The sequence below is a fragment of the Trachinotus anak genome, unplaced genomic scaffold (assembly GCF_046630095.1).
Source record: "Trachinotus anak isolate AG129_WGS33_773 ecotype Australia unplaced genomic scaffold, CSIRO_AGI_Tana_v1 ptg000035l, whole genome shotgun sequence".
NCBI lineage: Eukaryota > Metazoa > Chordata > Actinopteri > Carangiformes > Carangidae > Trachinotus > Trachinotus anak.
This window is the reverse complement of record NW_027273886.1, coordinates 366428-386908: the sequence shown is the minus strand read 5'-3', so window position 1 is coordinate 386908 and position 20481 is coordinate 366428. Positions and strand designations below refer to the sequence as shown.

General features: G+C 48.5%; 2 protein-coding genes across 5 annotated transcripts; one reads left to right on the top strand and one right to left on the bottom strand.

Annotated features, from left to right (window-relative positions):
- Positions 1–150: 150 nt before the first annotated feature.
- Positions 151–13776, bottom strand: lmbrd2b (LMBR1 domain containing 2b). Of its 2 annotated transcripts, none has more exons than XM_071472073.1 (18): positions 13581–13776; positions 11315–11522; positions 11118–11230; positions 10519–10617; positions 10153–10320; positions 9154–9364; positions 9000–9074; positions 8813–8926; positions 7964–8147; positions 6057–6238; positions 5568–5701; positions 4736–4841; positions 4555–4652; positions 4293–4396; positions 4169–4215; positions 2267–2450; positions 2062–2188; positions 151–1917 (listed from the first exon to the last, which is right to left on the bottom strand). In XM_071472073.1, the coding sequence occupies exons 2-18, from the start codon at positions 11486–11488 to the stop codon at positions 1854–1856; spliced, it is 2184 nt and encodes a 727-aa protein (XP_071328174.1). In that variant the 5' UTR covers positions 11489–11522; positions 13581–13776; the 3' UTR covers positions 151–1853. The 2 variants fall into 2 exon arrangements, with proteins under 2 accessions (XP_071328174.1, XP_071328175.1); XM_071472074.1 differs by having other exon boundaries at positions 2267–2381; positions 13581–13775.
- A 3523-nt stretch (positions 13777–17299) lies between these two features.
- Positions 17300–20412, top strand: ppp1r3b (protein phosphatase 1, regulatory subunit 3B). Of its 3 annotated transcripts, none has more exons than XM_071472077.1 (2): positions 17300–18260; positions 18576–20412. In XM_071472077.1, exon 2 carries the CDS (start codon positions 18608–18610, stop codon positions 19460–19462), a length of 855 nt encoding a protein of 284 aa, XP_071328178.1. In that variant the 5' UTR covers positions 17300–18260; positions 18576–18607; the 3' UTR covers positions 19463–20412. The 3 variants fall into 3 exon arrangements, with proteins under 3 accessions (XP_071328178.1, XP_071328177.1, XP_071328179.1); XM_071472076.1 differs by having other exon boundaries at positions 17304–18254; XM_071472078.1 differs by lacking the exon at positions 17300–18260 and adding an exon at positions 18316–18398.
- The last annotated feature ends 69 nt before the right edge of the window (positions 20413–20481 follow it).

Genomic DNA, 20481 nt, shown 5'->3' with positions numbered 1-20481 from the left:
GAGGAGTGGACGAGTGAGTGATTTCACACACAACCTGTGGCTTCACATCAGGATTCAGCTGTCAACTCATTTCCTGTACCTGGTCATCAGGTCACAGGTCAGAGGTCATTAGGTCCAGGTCCAGTCAGAACCAGGGTCAGGAAACAGGACCAGTGTTGTAAGTGTGATAACTTTATTGACACCAGCAGCAGAGTAAACCATCATCTTCATCACTACAGTCAATCACAGGTTATTTCTACTTCATCAGAAACACAATGAGCTGAGATCATGACCACAATAAATACACAACACAAAGACTTCATCAGCAGTATGATCACACACAGGCTCTGGGGGGTTAGTGCTGCTTGTAGAGGGGGGGGCACTGAGTAAAGAGTGAACAGGATCAAAAGTCACTGAGTCTCTACATCCTTCACTATACTACAGAAGAGATATGATACACCTGTACAGAGGAGGGAACAGGTGAGGAGGTGAAGGTGATCAGGCTCCTCCTGATGATCAGCTGAACCTCTTTATCAACACCAGAGCTAACGCTACATGCTAACGATGTTGAAAGGGCCACACCTGTGTTTTTACCTATTTCAGCTCCTTCATGTGAACGTTGATGTGTTTAATTCCTGTTTTAACTGTTTTAACTGTTAAAGGTCCCGCAGGTGTTTTTTTGTCTGGGGGCAGCAGAACGTTTAATCTGAGTCCAGGGTTCCTCAGGGATCAACTCTTCATCCTTCAGCTCTACGCACTAACATGGAGATCAGACAGAAGTGAGAGCAATGTTTCATCTTCTGGACGATTTCCTGATCACATGATCTCAGCTTCACAGTCAGGGTCACGGGGTCAGGGAGGAGTCACAGAGGAACACAAACTAAAGACAAAGGTGAAGCTCAGGTTGATGCTGTTGTGTCATTAGACCAGAAAATCTCATTTTATAAAGAACAAGAGGAACAAGAGGAAACGACCTTTTGTTTTCTCCTCATAATGACAGAAATGAACCTGTTAACCTGAACATGTTCATCTGTTCTGGACGTTTGTCTTTATAAACCGAGGGTTCCAGGTGTTTACTGATCTGAGCTGAAGGTTTGATCAGGTTCAGGTAACTGAACTCACCTGAACCTGAACACAACTGTGTGCAGCTCCGACACCTTTCAAACTGTAAAACTCATGAAAACCTGGAGGTTTAACATCTAAAAACTCAGGTGTGGTCCTTAAAGGCCTCTTCTCTTCAGCTGGTCGTTGTGATCTGTGGGTGAGGGAGGGACTCACCTGTCAGGTGACAGTTTCAACCACTTCATCTTCAAACAGGACAAAGTGTTTTAGTTCATCAGGTCTCCTCAGATCACCTGTGTACTCACCTGGTCCCAACAACCCAGTTTCTTCATCTGATGGATTTTATGAAACTGACCTGATCATCATCATCATCATCATCATCGTCTGGCTCACCTGTTCATCACTTAAATAAACCGACAACAGTAAAAACATAAATAAAACTAACACCTTCATCACACCTCAGTGAAGTGATGTGTGGGATATGCAGCCGCTGCAGAGTCGCACTGAGCATGCTCAGACAGTCAGCGAGGCTCTGCCATCATGACGTGCAGCTCAGACTAACAGAGCAGGAAGTTCAGCAGGAGAATCAGGAGCAACATCAGCCCCTCCTCACTGACCTGCTGCAGCATTTATGGAGGATGTCCAGGTGACAGGTGTGACCCGGTGTCTTAGTTGCAGTGCATGCTGGGAGACGAGGAGTCGGGCCGTGAGCCGGGAGGTGGAGGTGCTGAGGTACATTCACTCCCTGCAGGTGGATGTGGAGACAGAGACGCTGATGTTGGTGTGTGGGCTCCTCGTCAGGCTCCTCCCGCTCAGACGTCGTCAAATATCCGGCTGCGAGACGACGACATGGACAGGTACCGTCCTCCCGCGTGTCTGCAGGACAACACACACACACACACACACACACACACACACACACACACACTGAGACAAGTCTGGACTGGACACAACCTCAGTAACAGAGACACAGAGATAAACATCCGTCCTCGTGGACCCAGAGGAGGACATCCTGCTCACCTGCCGGACTCGCCGTCCAGGGGCTCGTCTGTCAGAGAGTCGGCGTTGAAGTCAAGGGGCTCGGCGTCCTGCAGCAGCTCGATGCAGTCCCTCTCTGCTCGACCCCCGGAGCGAGAATACTTGGCCTCTGTTCAGACGACAGCAGCGGCTGAGATCTGAACGTGGATCAGTGTTAACGTCAGAGGAGAATCAGAGTCGGACTCACGTCTGCTGCTGCTGGACGTCACCGAGTCCGAGTAACTGGTCTCCTTCATCTCGTGGCTGCTCCTGTTCCTGGTGGCGTAGTCCTCCCTCGGGTTTCCGTAGCGCTCCTTCCACTCCTGCAACGCAGCAGATGTTGGCGTGACGCTCTGACAGACACGCAGATGTGTGGACAGGTTCATCTGAGGCTGAACCAGACAGGAAGTTCAAGTTTATCTAAGAATATGATTTAATTAAAGAGCTGAGCGGCCCCTCCCACTGTCGCCACCTCAGGGCCCCTGGGAGGGGCCACCTGACGAATCAGTGATGACTGTCACTCAAAGGTCACTTCCTGTTTTCAGCAGGTGGCGCTGTCACTATGACATCATACTAACACACAGAGGGACACGGACACTGCGGCATCATCGAGGTCTGAAGTGTTGTCTGACCCGGTCTGAGGGGGTGTGGTCGACCTGCTGGGACGACGTCACCTCTCCTGTCACCACTGGGGGGGCGCTGTGACTATGACTGACTCCTGACATTTGGACGTCTTCAGACCTGACTCTGATCAAACCTGAAGTCTGGACAATGTGAGCTGGAGAAACAACAACTTCCTGTTTCATGGTGACACATTTAGAGTCGCTGCTGTGCCACAGGCGGGCCGCTCAATGGAAACTCAAAAACTTCACAATTCACAAAGGTTCAGATCAGACTGAGATAAGATGATGCTGATGTGATTCTTTCTGTGGGAGGAGCTACAGTAGAACACCTGTAAATCACAAACATTTCCTCCTGAACTTCACACATGCAGGTGAAACACAGGGCGAGAAGTGACTCATTGAACTTTTCTAGGAGGCACCATCATGTAACACACCTGTGCAACAGGTAAATGTCAGAGCTGAGGTGTGATGAGCTGTGAACATGTTTAGGCTCAAACAGGAAATTCACTTTGATAAGAAACATGTAAACAGGAGCCTCAGTCGCTGCTTGACGACCGAGACACGTCCAGGTAAAATATCACAGACGGAACTTTCTACCTGACACATGTTTACAGGCTGTTGTTAAGAAGAAGAAGAAGAAGGAGAAGAAGAAGAAGAAGAAGAAGAAGAAGAAGAAGAAGAAGGAGAAGAAGAAGAAGAAAAAGGAGAAGAAGGAGAAAACGAAGAAGGGGAAGAAGGAGAAGAAGAAGAACAAGGAGAAGAAGAAGAAGAAGAAGAAGAAAAAGAAAAAGAAGGAGAAGGAGAAGAAGAAGAAGGAGAAGAAGAAGAAAAAGAAGAAGAAGAAGAAGAAGAAGAAGAAAAAGAAGAAGGAGAAGAAGGAGAAGGAGAAGAAGGAGAAGGAGAAAAAGAAGAAGAAGAAGAAGAAAGAGGAGAAGAAGAAGAATGAGAAGAGGAAGAAAAAGAAGAAGGAGAAGAAGGAGAAGAAAAAGAAGGAGAAGAAGGAGAAGAAGAAAAAGAAGAAGGAGAAGGAGGAGAAGAAGAAGAAAAAGAAGGAGAAGGAGGGAAAGAAAAAGAAGGAGAAGAAGGAGAAGAGGAAGAAAAAGAAGAAGGAGAAGAGGAAGAAAAAGAAGAAGAAGGAGAAGAAGGAGAAGAAGAATAAGAAAGAAGGAGAAGAAGAAAAAGAAGGAGAAGAAGGAGAAGAAGAGGGAGAGGAAGAAGGAAAAGAAGAAGAAAAAGAACAAGAACAAGAAGAAGAAAAAGAAGGAGAAGAAGGAAAAGAAGGAGAAAAAGAAGGAGGAGAAGAAGAAGAATAAGAAAAAGGAGGAGAAGAAGAAAAAGAAGGAGGAGAAGAAGGAGAAAAAGAAAAAGGAGAAGAAGAAGAAGAAAAAAGAAAAAAGGAGAAGAAGAAGAAGAAGAAGAAGAAGAAGAAGGAGAAGAAGAAGAAAAGGAGAAGAAGAAGAAGAAGGAGAAGAAGACACTGGACTCACCCTCCGTCTGTTCTCTCCATCTTCAATCCTCTGCCTCTTCCTCTTCTCTGTAAAACACACACTCTGTCACTATCACAGCTCATCAGTCCTGCTCTCTGTGAGTCATCGTTACCGCGGCGCTCACCTCGGCGAATCAGCTCCTTCCCCTCATCGATCAGGTCAGAGGTCATTTCACTGTCGCCCATAAACTGCTGGAAGCCCAGAAGGTTCAGGCAGCGAGTCCCCAGACTGAGGAGAAACCAGGTCAGTGTTAATCTGTGTGTGTGTGTGTGAGTGAGAGACCCTCAGACCCTCAGACCCTCAGACCCTCAGAGCCTCAGAGCCTCAGACTCTTCCCTGTGAAGACTTTAAAACCTCGGTGGAGCCTGACATGAGCTGCGTCTCACCTGAAGTAGGTGGCGATACAGAGGATGACGATCAGCATGGGGTAGTAGATGTAGAAGCCGTTGGCGATGAAGGAGAGAACGCGCATCGACCCCATGATCTGAAAAACAGGTCAGACGTGTGGTGAACAGGTGACCCTGCTCAGAGGTCACTGACAGGTGAGTGTGACTGCAGGTGGTTTACTGAGGTGTAGGCGGTCTGCTCCTTCTGCTGGTGGGAGATGGCCGAGTCCATGTGGATCAGACCCAGGAAGTTGAGGCACAGGGGGGGGGTCAACCGACAGAACAGCCTGTGGATCAGGAGAAGACGTCAGTCGCCTGTCCTCCCATCATGCATCACTGCTGGAGTCTGATCCTGAATCACATGACGGACTCAGGTCAGACTCTGTTAGTGGAGGAACCCTGATCCTGATTTCACTGCAGGTCCTGTAGTTTCTGGGTAAACGGGTATCGTTTGAATTCATTGATTCTGATTATCTGATATATTGATTATTGATTCTGGTTTTAACTGATTCCCTGCTCTGATTCCAAAATGGTTACAGATGTTTAGAAAACAAAAATCTTTACAGTGTTGACGAACATCAACAGTCGACTGTATTCACTGTTTTTATCCAATGAAAACGTCTGATCCACAGACATGAGCTTTAAAAACATTCAACCATAAAGATCAAGGATGAGGCTCCTGATCGGAGACAAAGCTGCTGTTGTGTTGATGCAGGACGTAGACAGGTCCTGGCAGATAGATACATACATCTATCTGTGTAGAAACAATAAGCACAACAGAATGTCAATTCTTTTATTTTGAAACCATTTCTAATTTGGAACTGGTTTCAATCTCAGACTCTATTTCTGAAGTGAAATATTCTTTAATAATTCAGTCACTTTAGTCCGACTTTACCCACAATCTGTCATTAACTTAGTTAATTAGTTCAGTCTGTGTATGTACATGTTTATTATCATGTTGATTTTATCTAAAAGAAGCTGCGCTCTTATTGTGACGACTTCCTGTCACTCACATGCCGCTGAACTGGAGGCTGTAGGCGTCAGTCTGGTGATGGGACGCCAGGTAGTAGTAGTTGAAGACCCGGATGCGGAACACGGTGGAGTACACACAGGTGCACAGGAAGAAGATTGTGATGAAGCACGCCATCTGGTGGACACAGGTGAAAACACAACACCTGTCAGATTAATCACAGCTGGAGGTCTCCAACTGGACCCCCAGCACCTGGTCCCTGTGTGAGGTCACAGGTCGGGAGGTCACTGATGGAGCCTCCTGGTGGTCAAACGGTAGAAAACACAGTGAGTGAAGAGATCAGAGGAAATTCTCAGATCAATTCTCAAATCAGGATTAGACCAGAAGTGGGTCATAATAATTCTTCAACAGTGTTCAGGGATGAAACACAGTAGTTAATTATATTAGTTCGATGAAGGCACAGACTGATACTGTTCTCAGACTGATCCCACAACTGTACAGTTAATATGAACCAGCAGGCGGTTACTCTGACCTCGATGTACAGGTAGTTGTAGTCCCTCTCAGCCAGCTGGATGAAGACGGCGAACAGAGACAGGACGGGACGCGTGCTGAAGAAGGTGCACTCAGACCAGACCACGGCCACGCTGAACAGGGTCAGCACCACGGACAGCAGCCGGTAGAACCAGCGCTTCAGGAGACACTCCCAGTACCACTCTGAGAGAGAGAGAGAGAGAGAGAGAGGGAGAGAGAGGGAGAGAGAGACACAGAGAGAGACACAGAGAGAGAGAGAGGGAGAGAGGGAGGGAGAGAGAGAGACACAGAGAGAAACAGAGAGAGAGAGAGAGAGAGAGAGGGAGAGAGGGACACAGAGAGAGAGAGAGAGGGAGAGACACAGAGAGAGACACAGAGAGAGAGGGAGAGAGGGAGAGGGAGAGACACAGAGAGAGAGAGAGAGAGAGAGAGAGGGAGAGAGGGAGAGAGACACAGAGAGAAACAGAGAGAGAGAGAGAGAGAGAGAGAGGGAGGGAGAGAGAGGGGGAGAGAGAGACACAGAGAGAGAGAGAGGGAGAGAGGGAGAGGGAGAGAGAGACACAGAGAGACACAGAGAGAAACAGAGAGAGAGAGAGAGAGAGAGAGAGAGAGAGAGGGAGAGAGGGGGAGAGAGAGACACAGAGAGAGAGAGAGGGAGAGAGGGAGAGGGAGAGAGAGACACAGAGACACAGAGAGAGAGAGAGGGAGAGAGGGAGGGAGAGAGAGAGAGACACACACAGAGAGAAACAGAGAGAGAGAGAGAGAGGGAGAGAGAGAGAGACACAGAGAGAGAGAGAGGGAGAGAGACAGAGAGAGAGACACAGAGAGAGAGAGGGAGAGACACAGAGAGAGAGAGACACAGAGAGCGAGAGGGAGAGACACAGAGAGAGAGAGAGGGAGGGGGAGAGAGAGAGAGAGACAGAGAGAGAGACACAGAGAGAGGGAGGGAGAGAGAGAGAGAGACACAGAGAGAGAGAGGGAGAGAGACAGAGATAGTGAGAGAGAGAGGGAGAGAGAGACAGAGAGAGAGAGACACAGAGAGAGGGAGAGAGAGAGAGAGAGACACAGAGAGAGAGAGACACAGAGAGAGGGAGAGCGAGAGAGAGAGACACAGAGAGAGGGAGAGAGAGAGGGAGAGAGAGAGAGACACAGAGAGAGACAGAGAGAGGGAGAGAGAGAGAGAGACACAGAGAGAGGGAGAGAGAGACAGAGAGAGGGAGAGAGAGAGGGAGAGAGAGAGAGAGACAGAGAGAGAGAGAGACAGAGAGAGAGAGAGAGAGAGAGAGAGAGAGAGAGACACAGAGACACACAGTTGGATTCAGCTCCTGTTTCTGTTGAGTGTAAATCACCATCAACCATCAGTCAAACGTCAGGTTGTGTTAAAGTTTCCTCACAGTTCAGCTGCTCTCTCAGCTGCTCTCTCAGCTGCTCTCTCACCTGTTCTCTCTGCAGAGAAGCACACTTTCAAATGGAAACTTCATTATTTAAATTCTGTTTTAAATTCTGTTTAATTCCCTTTATTTCTTCATTATTTTCATATAGTCTGGTTTGTCACAGTTTTTCTCAGTCAGTGTTTCTCACTAAAACAAACATGTCGAACGTATCGACATCGTTTACTTTCATGTTTGCTGTAGTTTTCTTCTTCCTTTGCTTTTGTTGGTGTTCGGCTCATTTCTCAGCTCATCACTGCTCCAACAGTCAGAGGAGACGTGAGACTGTGGATCCCGTCACCCTCAGCTCCACAGGGAACCTCTCACACTGATTTCGTCATTTACGTCATTCGTCGTATTTAAGGTCATCAGGTCTCACTACATCTACAGCTCATGTAGAACAGGTGGATTTACCTGTGTAGAAGAGTACTAATGTTTAAAACCCTGGCTGGGACTGGAGGCTGGAGCTCAGACCCACCTACAGTCGGGGTGTAGACGTATCTGCTGAACCAGCCGGCCGGCTCTGAGGACTGGAAGCTGTGGACAAACTGGTGGGTTGAACTGGTCTCGTTCTTGGCCACGTCCTCCAGGTGGATGGCCTGCTGCAGGAGGATCTGCCACTGCACACGAGTCCTGTTGTGTCTCTGAACCGCGTAGATCACCTGCACACACACACATCCAGTCTAAAGGTAGACGTCCATGTGTTTGTGATTATAAAGCAGGTCTAGGTTCTATATTAATACTGTGAAAGTATCAAAGCCTCAGTCCACAGAGAAATGCACACAGCCTGTATTCAGACCCTGAGCCTTAAAACCAGCCGTCAGGACTTCTGGAACTTTGTGATGTCACAACAAAGCAGTCACCGCTCTCAGCCATGCCCCCAGTCCCACCCACCTGGACCCACCATCCAACCTTGCAGGATTTAGTTTCTCTGAGTGTTTACCTGAAATCTGCTGTATCTTTATTCAGAAAGCAGTCAGCCAATCAGAAGAGAGGCAGTTTTTAACCCTTGTGTGTCTTTAGGGACATTTTTGTCCTTGATTATTTGTGTTACTTTTCAGGATATGGAAAATTACAACAGTGGTCTCATGTAAAAAAGGATTAAAATCCTGAAAATGATTGAATGTTTTGGTTGCGATCAGGACTGATGCTGAATAAAAATATTAATTCAGTGAAAGTGAAAAATAATATGAATATATATCTTTATTCAGTGTCAGGTTTTCAAAAGGACAAAGAAGAGTTAATCTAATTCGATAAAAATCTTAAGGTGAGCTGCACCTGTGGACCTGACCTGAGGTGACCCCTGACCTGAGGTGACCCCTCTCACCTGTTTGTGAAGCTTCACCAGGCTCTTCTCACTGGGGTACGTGTTCTGTTTGTCGTCAAAGTCCTCGTAGTCGTCCATGTTCCTGCCCATCTTCTCCTGGTAATCCACCGGGCACTGAGGGGGGGGGCAGATCGATCAGTCCGATCACTGATATCCGATCAATCGTGAGGCGAAGAGCTGCACTTACCTTCCTGAGGATTGTGTCGATGTACTTCCTCAGTGGATGGTTGTACTTGATGGACTCGCTGACCTTCCTCACCTCCTGCAGCGGAACACACCTCACAGTCAGACCCTGACCTTTGAACTCTGCACCTCACGGTGACTTCCTGTCTGCAGCTCACCTCCATGACGTCCTCCAGGTTCTCCTCTGCATCCGCCTTCTCTGTCATCAGTTTGGACGCCTTGAAGTACGTCTTGATGAGCTGGTGCCCGTGCCGCGAGGCGTTCCAGTAGGAGCGAGGGATCTCCACCAGACCGTAACCCAGCAGCAGCACCAGCAGGAACAGGCCCCAGGTGTTCGCCGCCGTGATGCCGATGGTCTGGAGCTCGTACCTGAACCAGACCGGGAGGACAAGACCACACAACTGTCACACAGGGACTGAGAGGGTTCTTCACGGTCCTGGGACCGGTTCTACTGAAACAAAATCAACATGGACCAGGACCAGGATCAGTCAGAACAGGGACACTAGTCTGCATGATAAGAAACTGTTGGACAGGCCTCTGGTCTAGATCCTGGTCTCTCTCCTAGTCCACCTCCTGGTCTACCTCCTGGTCTACCTCCTGGTCTCTCTCCTTGTCTACCTCCTGGTTTACCTCCTGGTCTACCTCCTGGTCTCTCTCCTAGTCCACCTCCTGGTCTCTCTCCTGGTCTCTCTTCTAGTCCACCTCCTGGTCTACCTCCTTGTCTACCTCCTGGTTTACCTCCTGGTTGATCTTCTGGTCTACCTCCTGGTCTACCTCCTGGTCTACCTCCTGGTCTACCTCCTTGTCTACCTCCTTGTCTACCTCCTGGTCTCTCTCCTTGTCTACCTCCTTGTCTACCTCCTTGTCTCTCTCCTGGTCTACCTCCCGGTCTACCTCCCGGTCTACCTCCCGGTCTAACTCCCGGTCTACCTCCCTGTCTAACTCCCTGTCTACCTCCCTGTCTACCTCCCTGTCTAACTCCCTGTCTAACTCCTCGTCTACCTCCTGGTCTCTCCCCTGGTCTATCTCCTGGTCTCTCCCCTGGTCTACCTCCTTGTCTACCTCCTGGTCTCTCTCCTTGTCTACCTCCTGGTCTCTCTCCTGGTCTACCTCCTGGTCTACCTCCTGGTTTACCTCCTGGTCTCACCAGGACTCACCAGGACAGGTGCCACTCGGGGTGAACGGCCACGTAGATGAGCAGAGAGCCAAAGATCAGCAGGTAGGTCCCGTAATAAATCGCGTTTTCTATCAGAGCAGTCTTAATCTTCCCGGTGATGGAGAATCCTCCAGAGCGAGCGTAAGACTGCATGAAGGGCAGCAGCAGCCTGAGGACACAGGAAGACCACTTCAGACCGCTTCAGACCATTTCAGACACAGATCTGTCAGACCGCTTCAGACTCAGACCACTTCAGACCACTTCAGACACAGACCCCTTCACACCACTTCAGACACAGACCCCTTCACACAGATTCAGACCACTTCACACGCTTCAGACCACTTCAAACCACTTCACACAGACTGACCAGGTGAGACACTGGGACGTCCAGTACACCACCCTCCAGAAGACAGGCATGATGCCATCAGGGATGTAGCTCCATGGCTTGTAGCATGGCTGAGGGGGACTGTTGAAGACAAGAGGAGCAGGGGGTCAGCAGAGACCCAGACTGAGGCTGGTCCAGACCGTGACCCTTTATGACCTTGTGGGACCTGATTCAGCTGCTCAGCTCCGTCAGATGATTTTATTTCTCTAAAGCTCAGTTAGAAAAAGTTCTTTGATAAATCTGATGTTAGTTTCTGTCTTTTTCAGGATGAATCATTTGCTCTGTAAAAATCCAGAAGAACTGTGACATGAAACCTTCATGTGTCCTGCTGGGTCTGAATAAATATTCACGTCACTGATACAAACAAAGAAGCAGCAAAACCTTTCAAACTATTGATCGATTATCAAAATGGTTGCAGATGAATTTTCTCTCAGTCGATTGATGACTGGTGATTTCAGCTGTGTTTTAAATTTAAATCCTGTCAGGACCTTTGTATCTGCAGACGTTCACACTCAGATTAAAACCTACTGACACATAATTAACACGCTGACAGGACCTGGGCCTCTGAGGAGCAGACTGACCTCTTGGTGGGTGTGACAGATGTGTTTGCCGACGTGTGATTGGATGGTAACGGGCTGACGGTGGGAACTGAAGCGTGCTGCTCATGGTCTATCTTGCACTGTTTGTAGATTGTCTGTGAGGAGAGAACAGAGACACACACTCAGTGCAGGTTTTTGTGCAGATGTGTGAATGTGAGGGACACATGCTCAGGACTGACCGTGCTGACGTCCAGAGGCAAGATGAAGACGATGAGGAAGCACAGGTACCAGGCCAGCAGCGTGCCAAACAGCACCATGCGCTGCTGCTTCTTGAAGTCTCCATACCGGTGCAGCAGGAACAGCGCCAGGAAAAACACCACCACGATCTCGATCCCCAGAGCGGCCCCGCTCATCCTGCTGCGCTGGTCTCGGCAGCCCTGCAGGAACCTGCAGGAGGAGGGACAGGTGAGTTAGCTCCTCTGTCAGTGAGACTGTGGGCGCCCTCAGCAACAACAGCTCGGGGCTAAAAACAGGGCAGAGCTGATCTGAGGTCTGCCTAATATTTAACCTTCTCTTTGTTTCCTTTGCTGAGCTGCAGTGACACAAACACAGAGACGGATGTTGGTACTAAAACCAAACGTTACAGGAAACAGACTGTTGAAGCCTGTTCTTTAGTATTGATGAACACACTGTAATTACTGCTGTAACTCAGTTAGTGAGGATTTTAATTAGAGCCCAGTGAAGGACTGAGGTTTGGTTACAGTAGGACTCATCACTTACAACGTCCCAATGATTCTTATACCAAAATAAATATTGATTTAATATGTGTCTGACACAGGGATCCTGGTCCTGGTTCTGGTTCAGAACTACAACGCTGATCAGCTTCAATGATCTGAAATGATTTAAAACTGCTTTCTGAGGGGCCAATTCATCCCCAGGCTCTGAAATGACTGAAGGAGGATGTGGCCCCTGTTCACCTGAACCACCAACACCACCCTGAAGGAGGGAACCAGAGGCTCGAGAAAAACCACCCAATCCTGCAGCTGCTGGTCCAGAGGACAGGAGAACTCTACACAGTGATCCACATGAAGACACCATCACGTCTCACTGCCTCCACTGAGCAACCAACAGAGGCATTCTAGTCTATTCTATTCTGTTTTTATTCTTATTCTATTTTTATTCTATTCTATTCTATTCCATTTTTATTCTATTCTATTTTTATTCTGTCCTGTTCTGAGTTGACATCAAGACTCATTTGTCAGTGACTTCCTCCTCCTTACAGCTGACTCTCAGCCGATCACATGATCGATCACATGTCTGATCAGAGAGGGAACGATCGGTCCGACGGGTGGATCCTCTCAGTTCACTCTATGTAACTGTTTACATTTATATTTCCTGTGTGTGTTCGGCTAAAGAAAACCGTTCTGTTTACTGGTGTTGGTTCCTGCTCAGACGGCGCTGGCTGTTACTGTGACTGGTGCAGGTCACGTGGCTCCGTGCTGGACTGTGTTCATGTGTTCATATGTTCATGTGGTTGACAGGACACAAACACTGAGTCTCGACCGGTGCAGCTTGTTTGGGCACATTTTGACTTCAGTGAAGACGAACAAAAAGATGTCAAATACAATCAGACTGCTGATTATGAAGAGGCTCAAAGAGAGAGAGACCAAGTAAATACTCATTGATCAAAACCACAGGAAACATGAAATAATCATGATATTGATTTGAAGTCATATCACCAGCCTATGTGTGTGTATGTGTGTGTGTGTGTGTATCGTAATACACATCTTCACCAGACACAGACACAGAGAGAGAGAGAGAGAGAGAGAGTGTGTGTGTGTCAGAGAGTGTGTGTGTGTGTGTCAGAGAGTGTGTGTGTGTGTGTGTGTGTGTGTGTGTGTGTGTGTGTGTGTGTGTGTATGTGTGTATCGTAATACACATCTTCACCAGACACAGACACAAAGAAAGAGAGAGAGTGTGTGCGTGTATGTGTATGTATATTGTGATACACATCTTCACCAGAACACAGACAGACAGACACACAGAGAGAGAGAGATAGAGAGAGAGAGAGAGAGTGTGTGTGTGTGTGTGTGTGTGTATGTGTGTGTGTCAGAGTGTGTGTGTATGTGAGTGTGTGTGAGACACAGCTGGTGTGTGTTGTTACCGGGACAGTTCACCTGCAGCAGGTTAATGGAGACACCTCCCTATGAAGCCGTGACTGATCCAGGAACAGTCAGGTGTGTGTGCTGCCACAGAGGTGAGCAGCTGCTGTTCTCCGGTCAGATTAGCGCCACAGTAACGCAGCTACAGCTACAGCTACAGCTACAGCTAACAGCTACAGCTACAGCTACAGCTACAGCTAACAGCTACAGCTAACAGCTACAGCTACAGCTAACAGCTACAGCTAACAGCTACAGCTAACAGCTACAGCTACAGCTACAGCTACAGCTACAGCTACAGCTACAGCTAACAGCAACATAGCGTCGCTGACGTGTCGCCTCTTACCGCGGCTTGTGTGTGGGTGGTAGCGGCCTCCGGAGCACGGTGAGGGGCTCAGGACTCTCTGCAGACCGCTGTGCGCTCACTCTCCGCCGCCTTGTCCATAAAAACCCTCGGTGTCCCGGTGAATCTCTGCTGTTGTCCGAGGAGCATCAGTCACATCCTGGTTCTCTTCTTCCAGGAAGGACGCCGAGGAGCGGACGATGACGTCAGAGATTGGTAACCCGTGGCTCAGCGCATGCGCAGCAGCCCCCTGCAGGCTGACTCGTGTATTACAGTGACAGTGGTCAGGCTGCTGCTGAGTGTGAACTGTTACTCTGTTACTGTACTGGAGTACACATTCATCGTACTTGTACTGCACAGTTTATGCTACTTTATACTGCAGTAAATCTCAAAGGGAAGCAGCCTGAATATCCAACATGTAGGTCTATAAATATATATAAATAAATCAGTAACTTTGTGGTTAAATTGTCTTCTACAAAGGAAGGAACTCAGCTCCACATGTTTTATCTTCTCCTGTGGTTTATCTGAAGTGTTGATCTCCATCAGAAGATATATCTGTGGTTTAAGAACCAAAAACCATCTCAGTGTAGTTTTACATCTCCTCTCTCAGGCTTCTCTCTGGAGCTCTAGCAACAACAGGTCAGTCAGCCAATCAGAGGAGAGGATCTGAACCTCCCTGTTGTGACATCACAAAGTTCCAGAAGTCCTGACGGCTGGTTTTAAGGCTCAGTTTCTGAATACAGGCTGTGAGCATTTCTCTGTGGACTGAGGCTTTGATACTTTCACAGTATTAATATAGAACCTAGACCTGCTTTATTATCACAAACACATGGACATCTGCCTTTAGACTGGATGAGACATTTAACTCACATAAATGTTCCTGTGCTGACATCTTTTATTTATGGAAGATACGACATCTCTAAGTCTTTAATTCCACAGTCACCTGTCAGCTACTTTTAACGAAGACCTGAATGCAGATGTTTTCCTCTGCACACACATTGAATGATGTCTGGAATTAATCGTCACAGGAAACATGACTCAGAAAAATAAACTAGTCCTCATACCTTTTACATAATGTTAAGAAATGTCCTCATTGTGACACCCTTGGTTTACATTATAGGCAATTATCCATCCTCCATATGGATGGAATGTAGCAGCTATTAATTGATGCAGTAATTGATTACTGCATCAATAAAGATCTGTCTACAGTAATCAGTATGTGTCTGTATCTGCTGGGGAACATGTGCTACTTATTCCAGTTGTATTGACCCCACCACACCTCTGGTCAGTGTCTTCTCTCTCAGAGCTCAGGGACACCACACCACCACTGAGTGCAGCTTTGATCGACCTGAGATTAATGTTTGACTCCTGCTGCAGCTCAGCTTCAGTCACACTGATGAGGACAGAGTCTATTTTCAGGTCACAGACCCACATATGGTGGTGCAGTCAGGGACAGAGTCCTTAACAGAGACTTAACTTATCAAAAACCTGATCTTTCTGCTCTTGAACTTCATCGTTCAGGAGCTTTATCCCTGAACAAATATTTACATGATCAGCAGCTATTTCCTAACTTGGTGCCACAGAGGCCAAAATAAGCTCTTTTTGTATGGCTGCACTTTCATGACTCGATGTTGTGCCGCACACTGTGCTGTGACACACGGTCCACGCCGCTGGTCTCTCTGTCCGTGTGATATAATAACTGTTTGCTGTAGTTATGATTTACGATGCTCAGTACAGACAGTCTTCACCAGTGTCTGCAACACAAAGAACGCAGAGGAAGCTGACACACAAACCTGTGTAAAGATGCGTTTTTATGCCAGAGCGGCTGATTGGTCTGGATTTTGATCATTTGCAGGGACTCACCTAATGAGGTCACATCCTCAGTCATGTTTCTCACAACCTAGTTCTCATTTTTATGTTTCAACATGTTTTTTTTTTACACAGCTCATTCATTGGTAGCATGTGACAAATCAGCACCAGCATCAAGATATTATCACCTGTTCAATGATGGAAGAAATGTTCAGACTCTTTCCTGAAGTAAAAGAACTAACAGCTACAATCAATGCAGAAAAATGTCTCCTGTGATTGATATTAAAAATTATATCATCAGATCAACTATTTTCCTCATTTTCCTCATTTCCTGAGCTTTTTCTTGATTAATTTGGGCGATGTCTTTAAACCAATAGTCAGAAATATTCAGTTTAATATCATATATAACAGAAAAAGATCTAAATAGTCACCTATTAACTTCCTGTTCATCAACACGTCAGCTCATGTGTTTATTACCATGAATCAGTTTTTACTGTTTATAGGAAACATGATGTGGTGCAGCTGCTCCTGTGAACTCACACTGTGTTTACATGTTGTCATCTGTTTTAATACACCCTGGTTTTCTGTGAGGACAGGCTGTCACTGTGAGGACAGGCTGTCACTGTCTCTGTCTCTGTGAGGACAGGCTGTCACTGGGAGGACAGGCTGTCACTGTCTCTGTCTCTGTGAGGACAGGCTGTCTCTGTGAGGACAGGCTGTCACTGTGAGGACAGGCTGTCACTGTCTCTGTCTCTGTGAGGACAGGCTGTCACTGGGAGGACAGGCTGTCACTGTCTCTGTCTCTGTCTCTGTGAGGACAGGCTGTCACTGTCTCTGTCTCTGTGAGGACAGGCTGTCTCTGTGAGGACAGGCTGTCACTGTGAGGACAGGCTGTCACTGTCTCTGTCTCTGTGAGGACAGGCTGTCACTGGGAGGACAGGCTGTCACTGTCTCTGTCTCTGTCTCTGTGAGGACAGGCTGTCACTGTCTCTGTCTCTGTGAGGACAGGCTGTCACTGTGAGGACAGGCTGTCTCTGTCTCTGTCTCTGTGAGGACAGGCTGTCACTGTCTCTGTCTCTGTGAGGACAGGCTGTCACTGTGAGAACAGGCTGTCACTGTCTCTGTCTCTGTCTCTGCGAGGACAGGCTGTCACTGGGAGGACAGTCTGTCTCTGTGAGGACAGGCTGTCAATGCGAGGACAGGCTGTCACTGTCTCTGTCTCTGTCTCTGTCTCTGTGAGGACAGGCTGTCTCTGCGAGGACAGGCTGTCACTGGGAGGACAGTCTGTCTCTGTGAGGACAGGCTGTCACTGTGAGGACAGGCTGTCACTGTCTCTGTCTCTGTCACTGTGGGGACAGTCTGTCACTGTGAGGACAGGCTGTCACTGTGAGGACAGGCTGTCACTGTCTCTGTCTCTGTGAGGACAGGCTGTCACTGGGAGGACAGGCTGTCACTGTCTCTGTCTCTGTCACTGTGGGGACAGGCTGTCACTGGGAGGACAGGCTGTCACTGTCTCTGTCTCTGTGAGGACAGGCTGTCTCTGCGAGGACAGGCTGTCACTGGGAGGACAGGCTGTCACTGTCTCTGTCTCTGTGAGGACAGGCTGTCTCTGCGAGGACAGGCTGTCACTGCGAGGACAGGCTGTCACTGTCTCTGTCTCTGTCACTGTGGGGACAGGCTGTCACTGCGAGGACAGGCTGTCTCTGTCTCTGTCACTGTAGGGACAGTCTGTCACTGTGGGGACAGTCTGTCTCTGTGAGGACAGGCTGTCTCTGTCTCTGTCTCTGTCACTGTGGGGACAGTCTGTCACTGTGGGGACAGTCTGTCTCTGTGAGGACAGGCTGTCTCTGTCTCTGTCTCTGTCACTGTGGGGACAGTCTGTCTCTGTGAGGACAGGCTGTCTCTGTCTCTGTCTCTGTCACTGTGGGGACAGTCTGTCACTGTGGGGACAGTCTGTCTCTGTGAGGACAGGCTGTCTCTGTCTCTGTCTCTGTCACTGTGGGGACAGTCTGTCACTGTGAGGACAGGCTGTCTCTGTCTCTGTCTCTGTCTACTCACCGGTCTAGAATACGTCTTTTCATGTCCTGAAGTTAGCGTGCTAACCAGCTAGCACTGTCCCGTCTCACGACTGCAGCGTCCAGTCTGTCCTGAAGATGTAGCTGCTCTGAGGACGTGTTAGTGACTCAGTAACAGAGCTAGCTGGTTAGCATGCTAACTGCAGAGGAGGAAAAGAAGTGATCGACACAGAAACAAAACAAGAGGACGAGTCACAATCAGGAGACACTTCATTGTGATTAGTTAAAAGATATAATAATTCTGAGTTACCACGTCAATATTATCAGATGCTACGAGATAAAGTTAATATACTTGGTCAAAATTTGCCAATGACATAGTAAATCAAAATAAAATATAAGAAACATTACACAATTATTGATTATTATATTTATTCATTTCTGAGTCAAAATAATGAGAAAAGTCTGAGACAGTTGGAGATAGTCACCTGTCCCCCCCCCCACAGAGGAGGAGGGGTCTAACCGCGGGGACACTCCTGACCCCGCCGACCATCGATCACTCCGTCAGCGCGCTCTGTGATTGGCTGTGCGCAGGTGTTCACGTGGACCCTGACTGGGTTTGGAAGCCGCGAGAGAGAGGCTCGCGACCAGACCGGAGAGTGAGACCGGACCGCGTCATCGAACCGGGACGAGGAGTTCACACCGAGGCTGCTGAGGCCCGGAACCGGAGAACCGGAGAGAAGCCGGGGAGAGCCGTCCCTGGTCCTCAGCAGCGGCTCCAGGTGACCCTACCTGAGCGCGTCCTGTGTGAACTGTCGCAGCAGCGTGACGCAGCGGAGCAGCTGCACCTGCACAGGTGGGTGTGAGCCGCTTCACGGTTTACAGCGGGGGGGGGGGGGCAGGTGCACTTCCTGCTCCCTCATCATTAACTTCTTCATAGAATCAAAGTCAGAATCGTGAGTCCAGGTTTTCATCGGACAGAAAGCAGCTTGAGAAGCAGGTAAGGTGTGGATGGTTCAGGTGAAGTACACCTGCATGTGAAGTGGACTGTGGCTCAGGCTCAGTGTTCAGACACGCTGCAGGAGCTGTGAGAGGCTGTGAGACATAACTGACCTGTGGATGTTATTGTAATGTGTAGGTGATGATTCAGTCCAACTCTCTTCTTCCTGTCTTTCAGTGTTCTGTGCCTGTCCCCCCCCCGAGCCCACCATGCCGATTGACATGGCCCTGCCTCTGTTCCTGTCCAACGAGGACTTCGTCTACAGGACGACTCCCAAAACATGCAAACCTGCTCTGAGCTCGTGCCTCAGGTTCCAGCCCCCGCACTGTGAGAATCAGCCTGAGGTTGGAAGATCCTCCACCAAAGACACAAGAAAAGCTAGAAAGCAGGTGACGTTCGCTGATCAAAAAGGCCTGTCTCTAACCAAGGTGAAGGTCTTCTCCCCGCTCAGCGACCCCATCGATATTCCCCTGAACATCCAGGAGATGCTGAGCTCTGCTGTCTCTCTGGCAGCTGAGGAGGACAGACTGGTGCTGGACTTCACTCAGCCCTCCTCAGACTACCTGCACTTCCGTCAGAGCCTGGAGAGGAACAGGGTGAGCCTGGAGCACTGCGTGCTGAAGGAGAAGGCTTTAGCAGGAACCGTTAAGGTCAGAAACGTGTCCTTTGAGAAGTCTGTGAGGCTGCGGGTGACCTTCGACACCTGGAAGAGCCACACGGACGTGGACTGTGTGTACATGAAGGACGCCTACCCCAGCTCGTACAGTGACACCTTCTCCTTCGAGGTGTCCCTGCCTGAGGAGCTGCAGCCTTACGAACGCGTTGAGTTCGCCATCTGTTACGAGGCGGGCGGGCGGGAGTACTGGGACAGCAACCAGGGGGACAACTACAGGGTCGTCTGGTCCTCCATGAAGAGGGGCCGTCAGGAGGCCTGCAGCCGCCACACGAACTCCTGTGACTTTGGGATTCATTTCGACCGGTACGGCAGCCCCACCTGCTCACACGGGATCTTCCCTGATTGGCCGAGTTACGCCGGGTACGAGGATATCGGCCCGTACTACTGAACACCAGTCAGGGTCAGTTTTTAAACCTGCTCATGACGTCTGCTGAAGGTCATCACACATGTGACCTCTGCAGATTTTAGTCCAACGAGCTCTCAATGTGAAATATGACTGATGTGACTCATGAAGGGTTTTTGTTTGGTGGGGGGTGGGGGCGGTGCACATGTGGTTACCTGTAGAGGTGAATCTACCTGCAGACTCAGGCTACAACCAAGTGTTACTGTATTAACTGATTAACTGTTTCATCTATGAAATGTCAGGAGCAGATACTGGAGCTGGTGATTATCAGAGCTTCAGAGGAGTTTCCTGTGACCGATCGCTTCATAAACCTGATCCTGAAGCAGGACCAGGTGTGTTTTTAAAAGACGCTAAAACAACATGTTCTTCCTCAGTGTGGTTCAGAGACATTGATGCAGAGTGAAGGGGACACGTCCAGATCTGGACGTGTCCCCTTCACTCTGCCTCAGGCCTGGTGTTAACATGTATCAGCTGGTGCTGAAGCAGCAGAGACTTCAGAACCTGTGGCTCGTTGTTATCGTCTCCATCTGCAGTAATTATCTCTGGATGAGCCGATTCATGCTGTAAAACATCATTAGTTCCCTGAAACTCACTTTGTCCAGAGACTCACTTCATTTCAGGTTCATATATTGTTATTTTATAAAGTTTCAGTGACTGTTTTTGTGAGGACGATGATCGATGGAGGACAAGGTGTGGTTCTGATCAGGTTCTTGTTGATCAGGTTCTTCAGCGCTGCTCCAGACTCAGACCTGATGTGTAGAGAAACCACATGTTGTTGTTGTGATGTTGAGTAAAACTGTTTGTGTGTTTTGATTGATAGATTTTTTAAAACTGTCTTGTGTGCAGTGTGTCAGGTTCAATGTGCTGCTGTGATGTATGAGATGAATTTTAAAGAGTAATTTAAAAACACTGGTCAATAAAGTCATATGTTCTAAGTTCTCGTAATGTTCCACATTAACGTTTGTTAAATAGTGTCTTACCAAACAGAAACTGAAGAGGAGCAG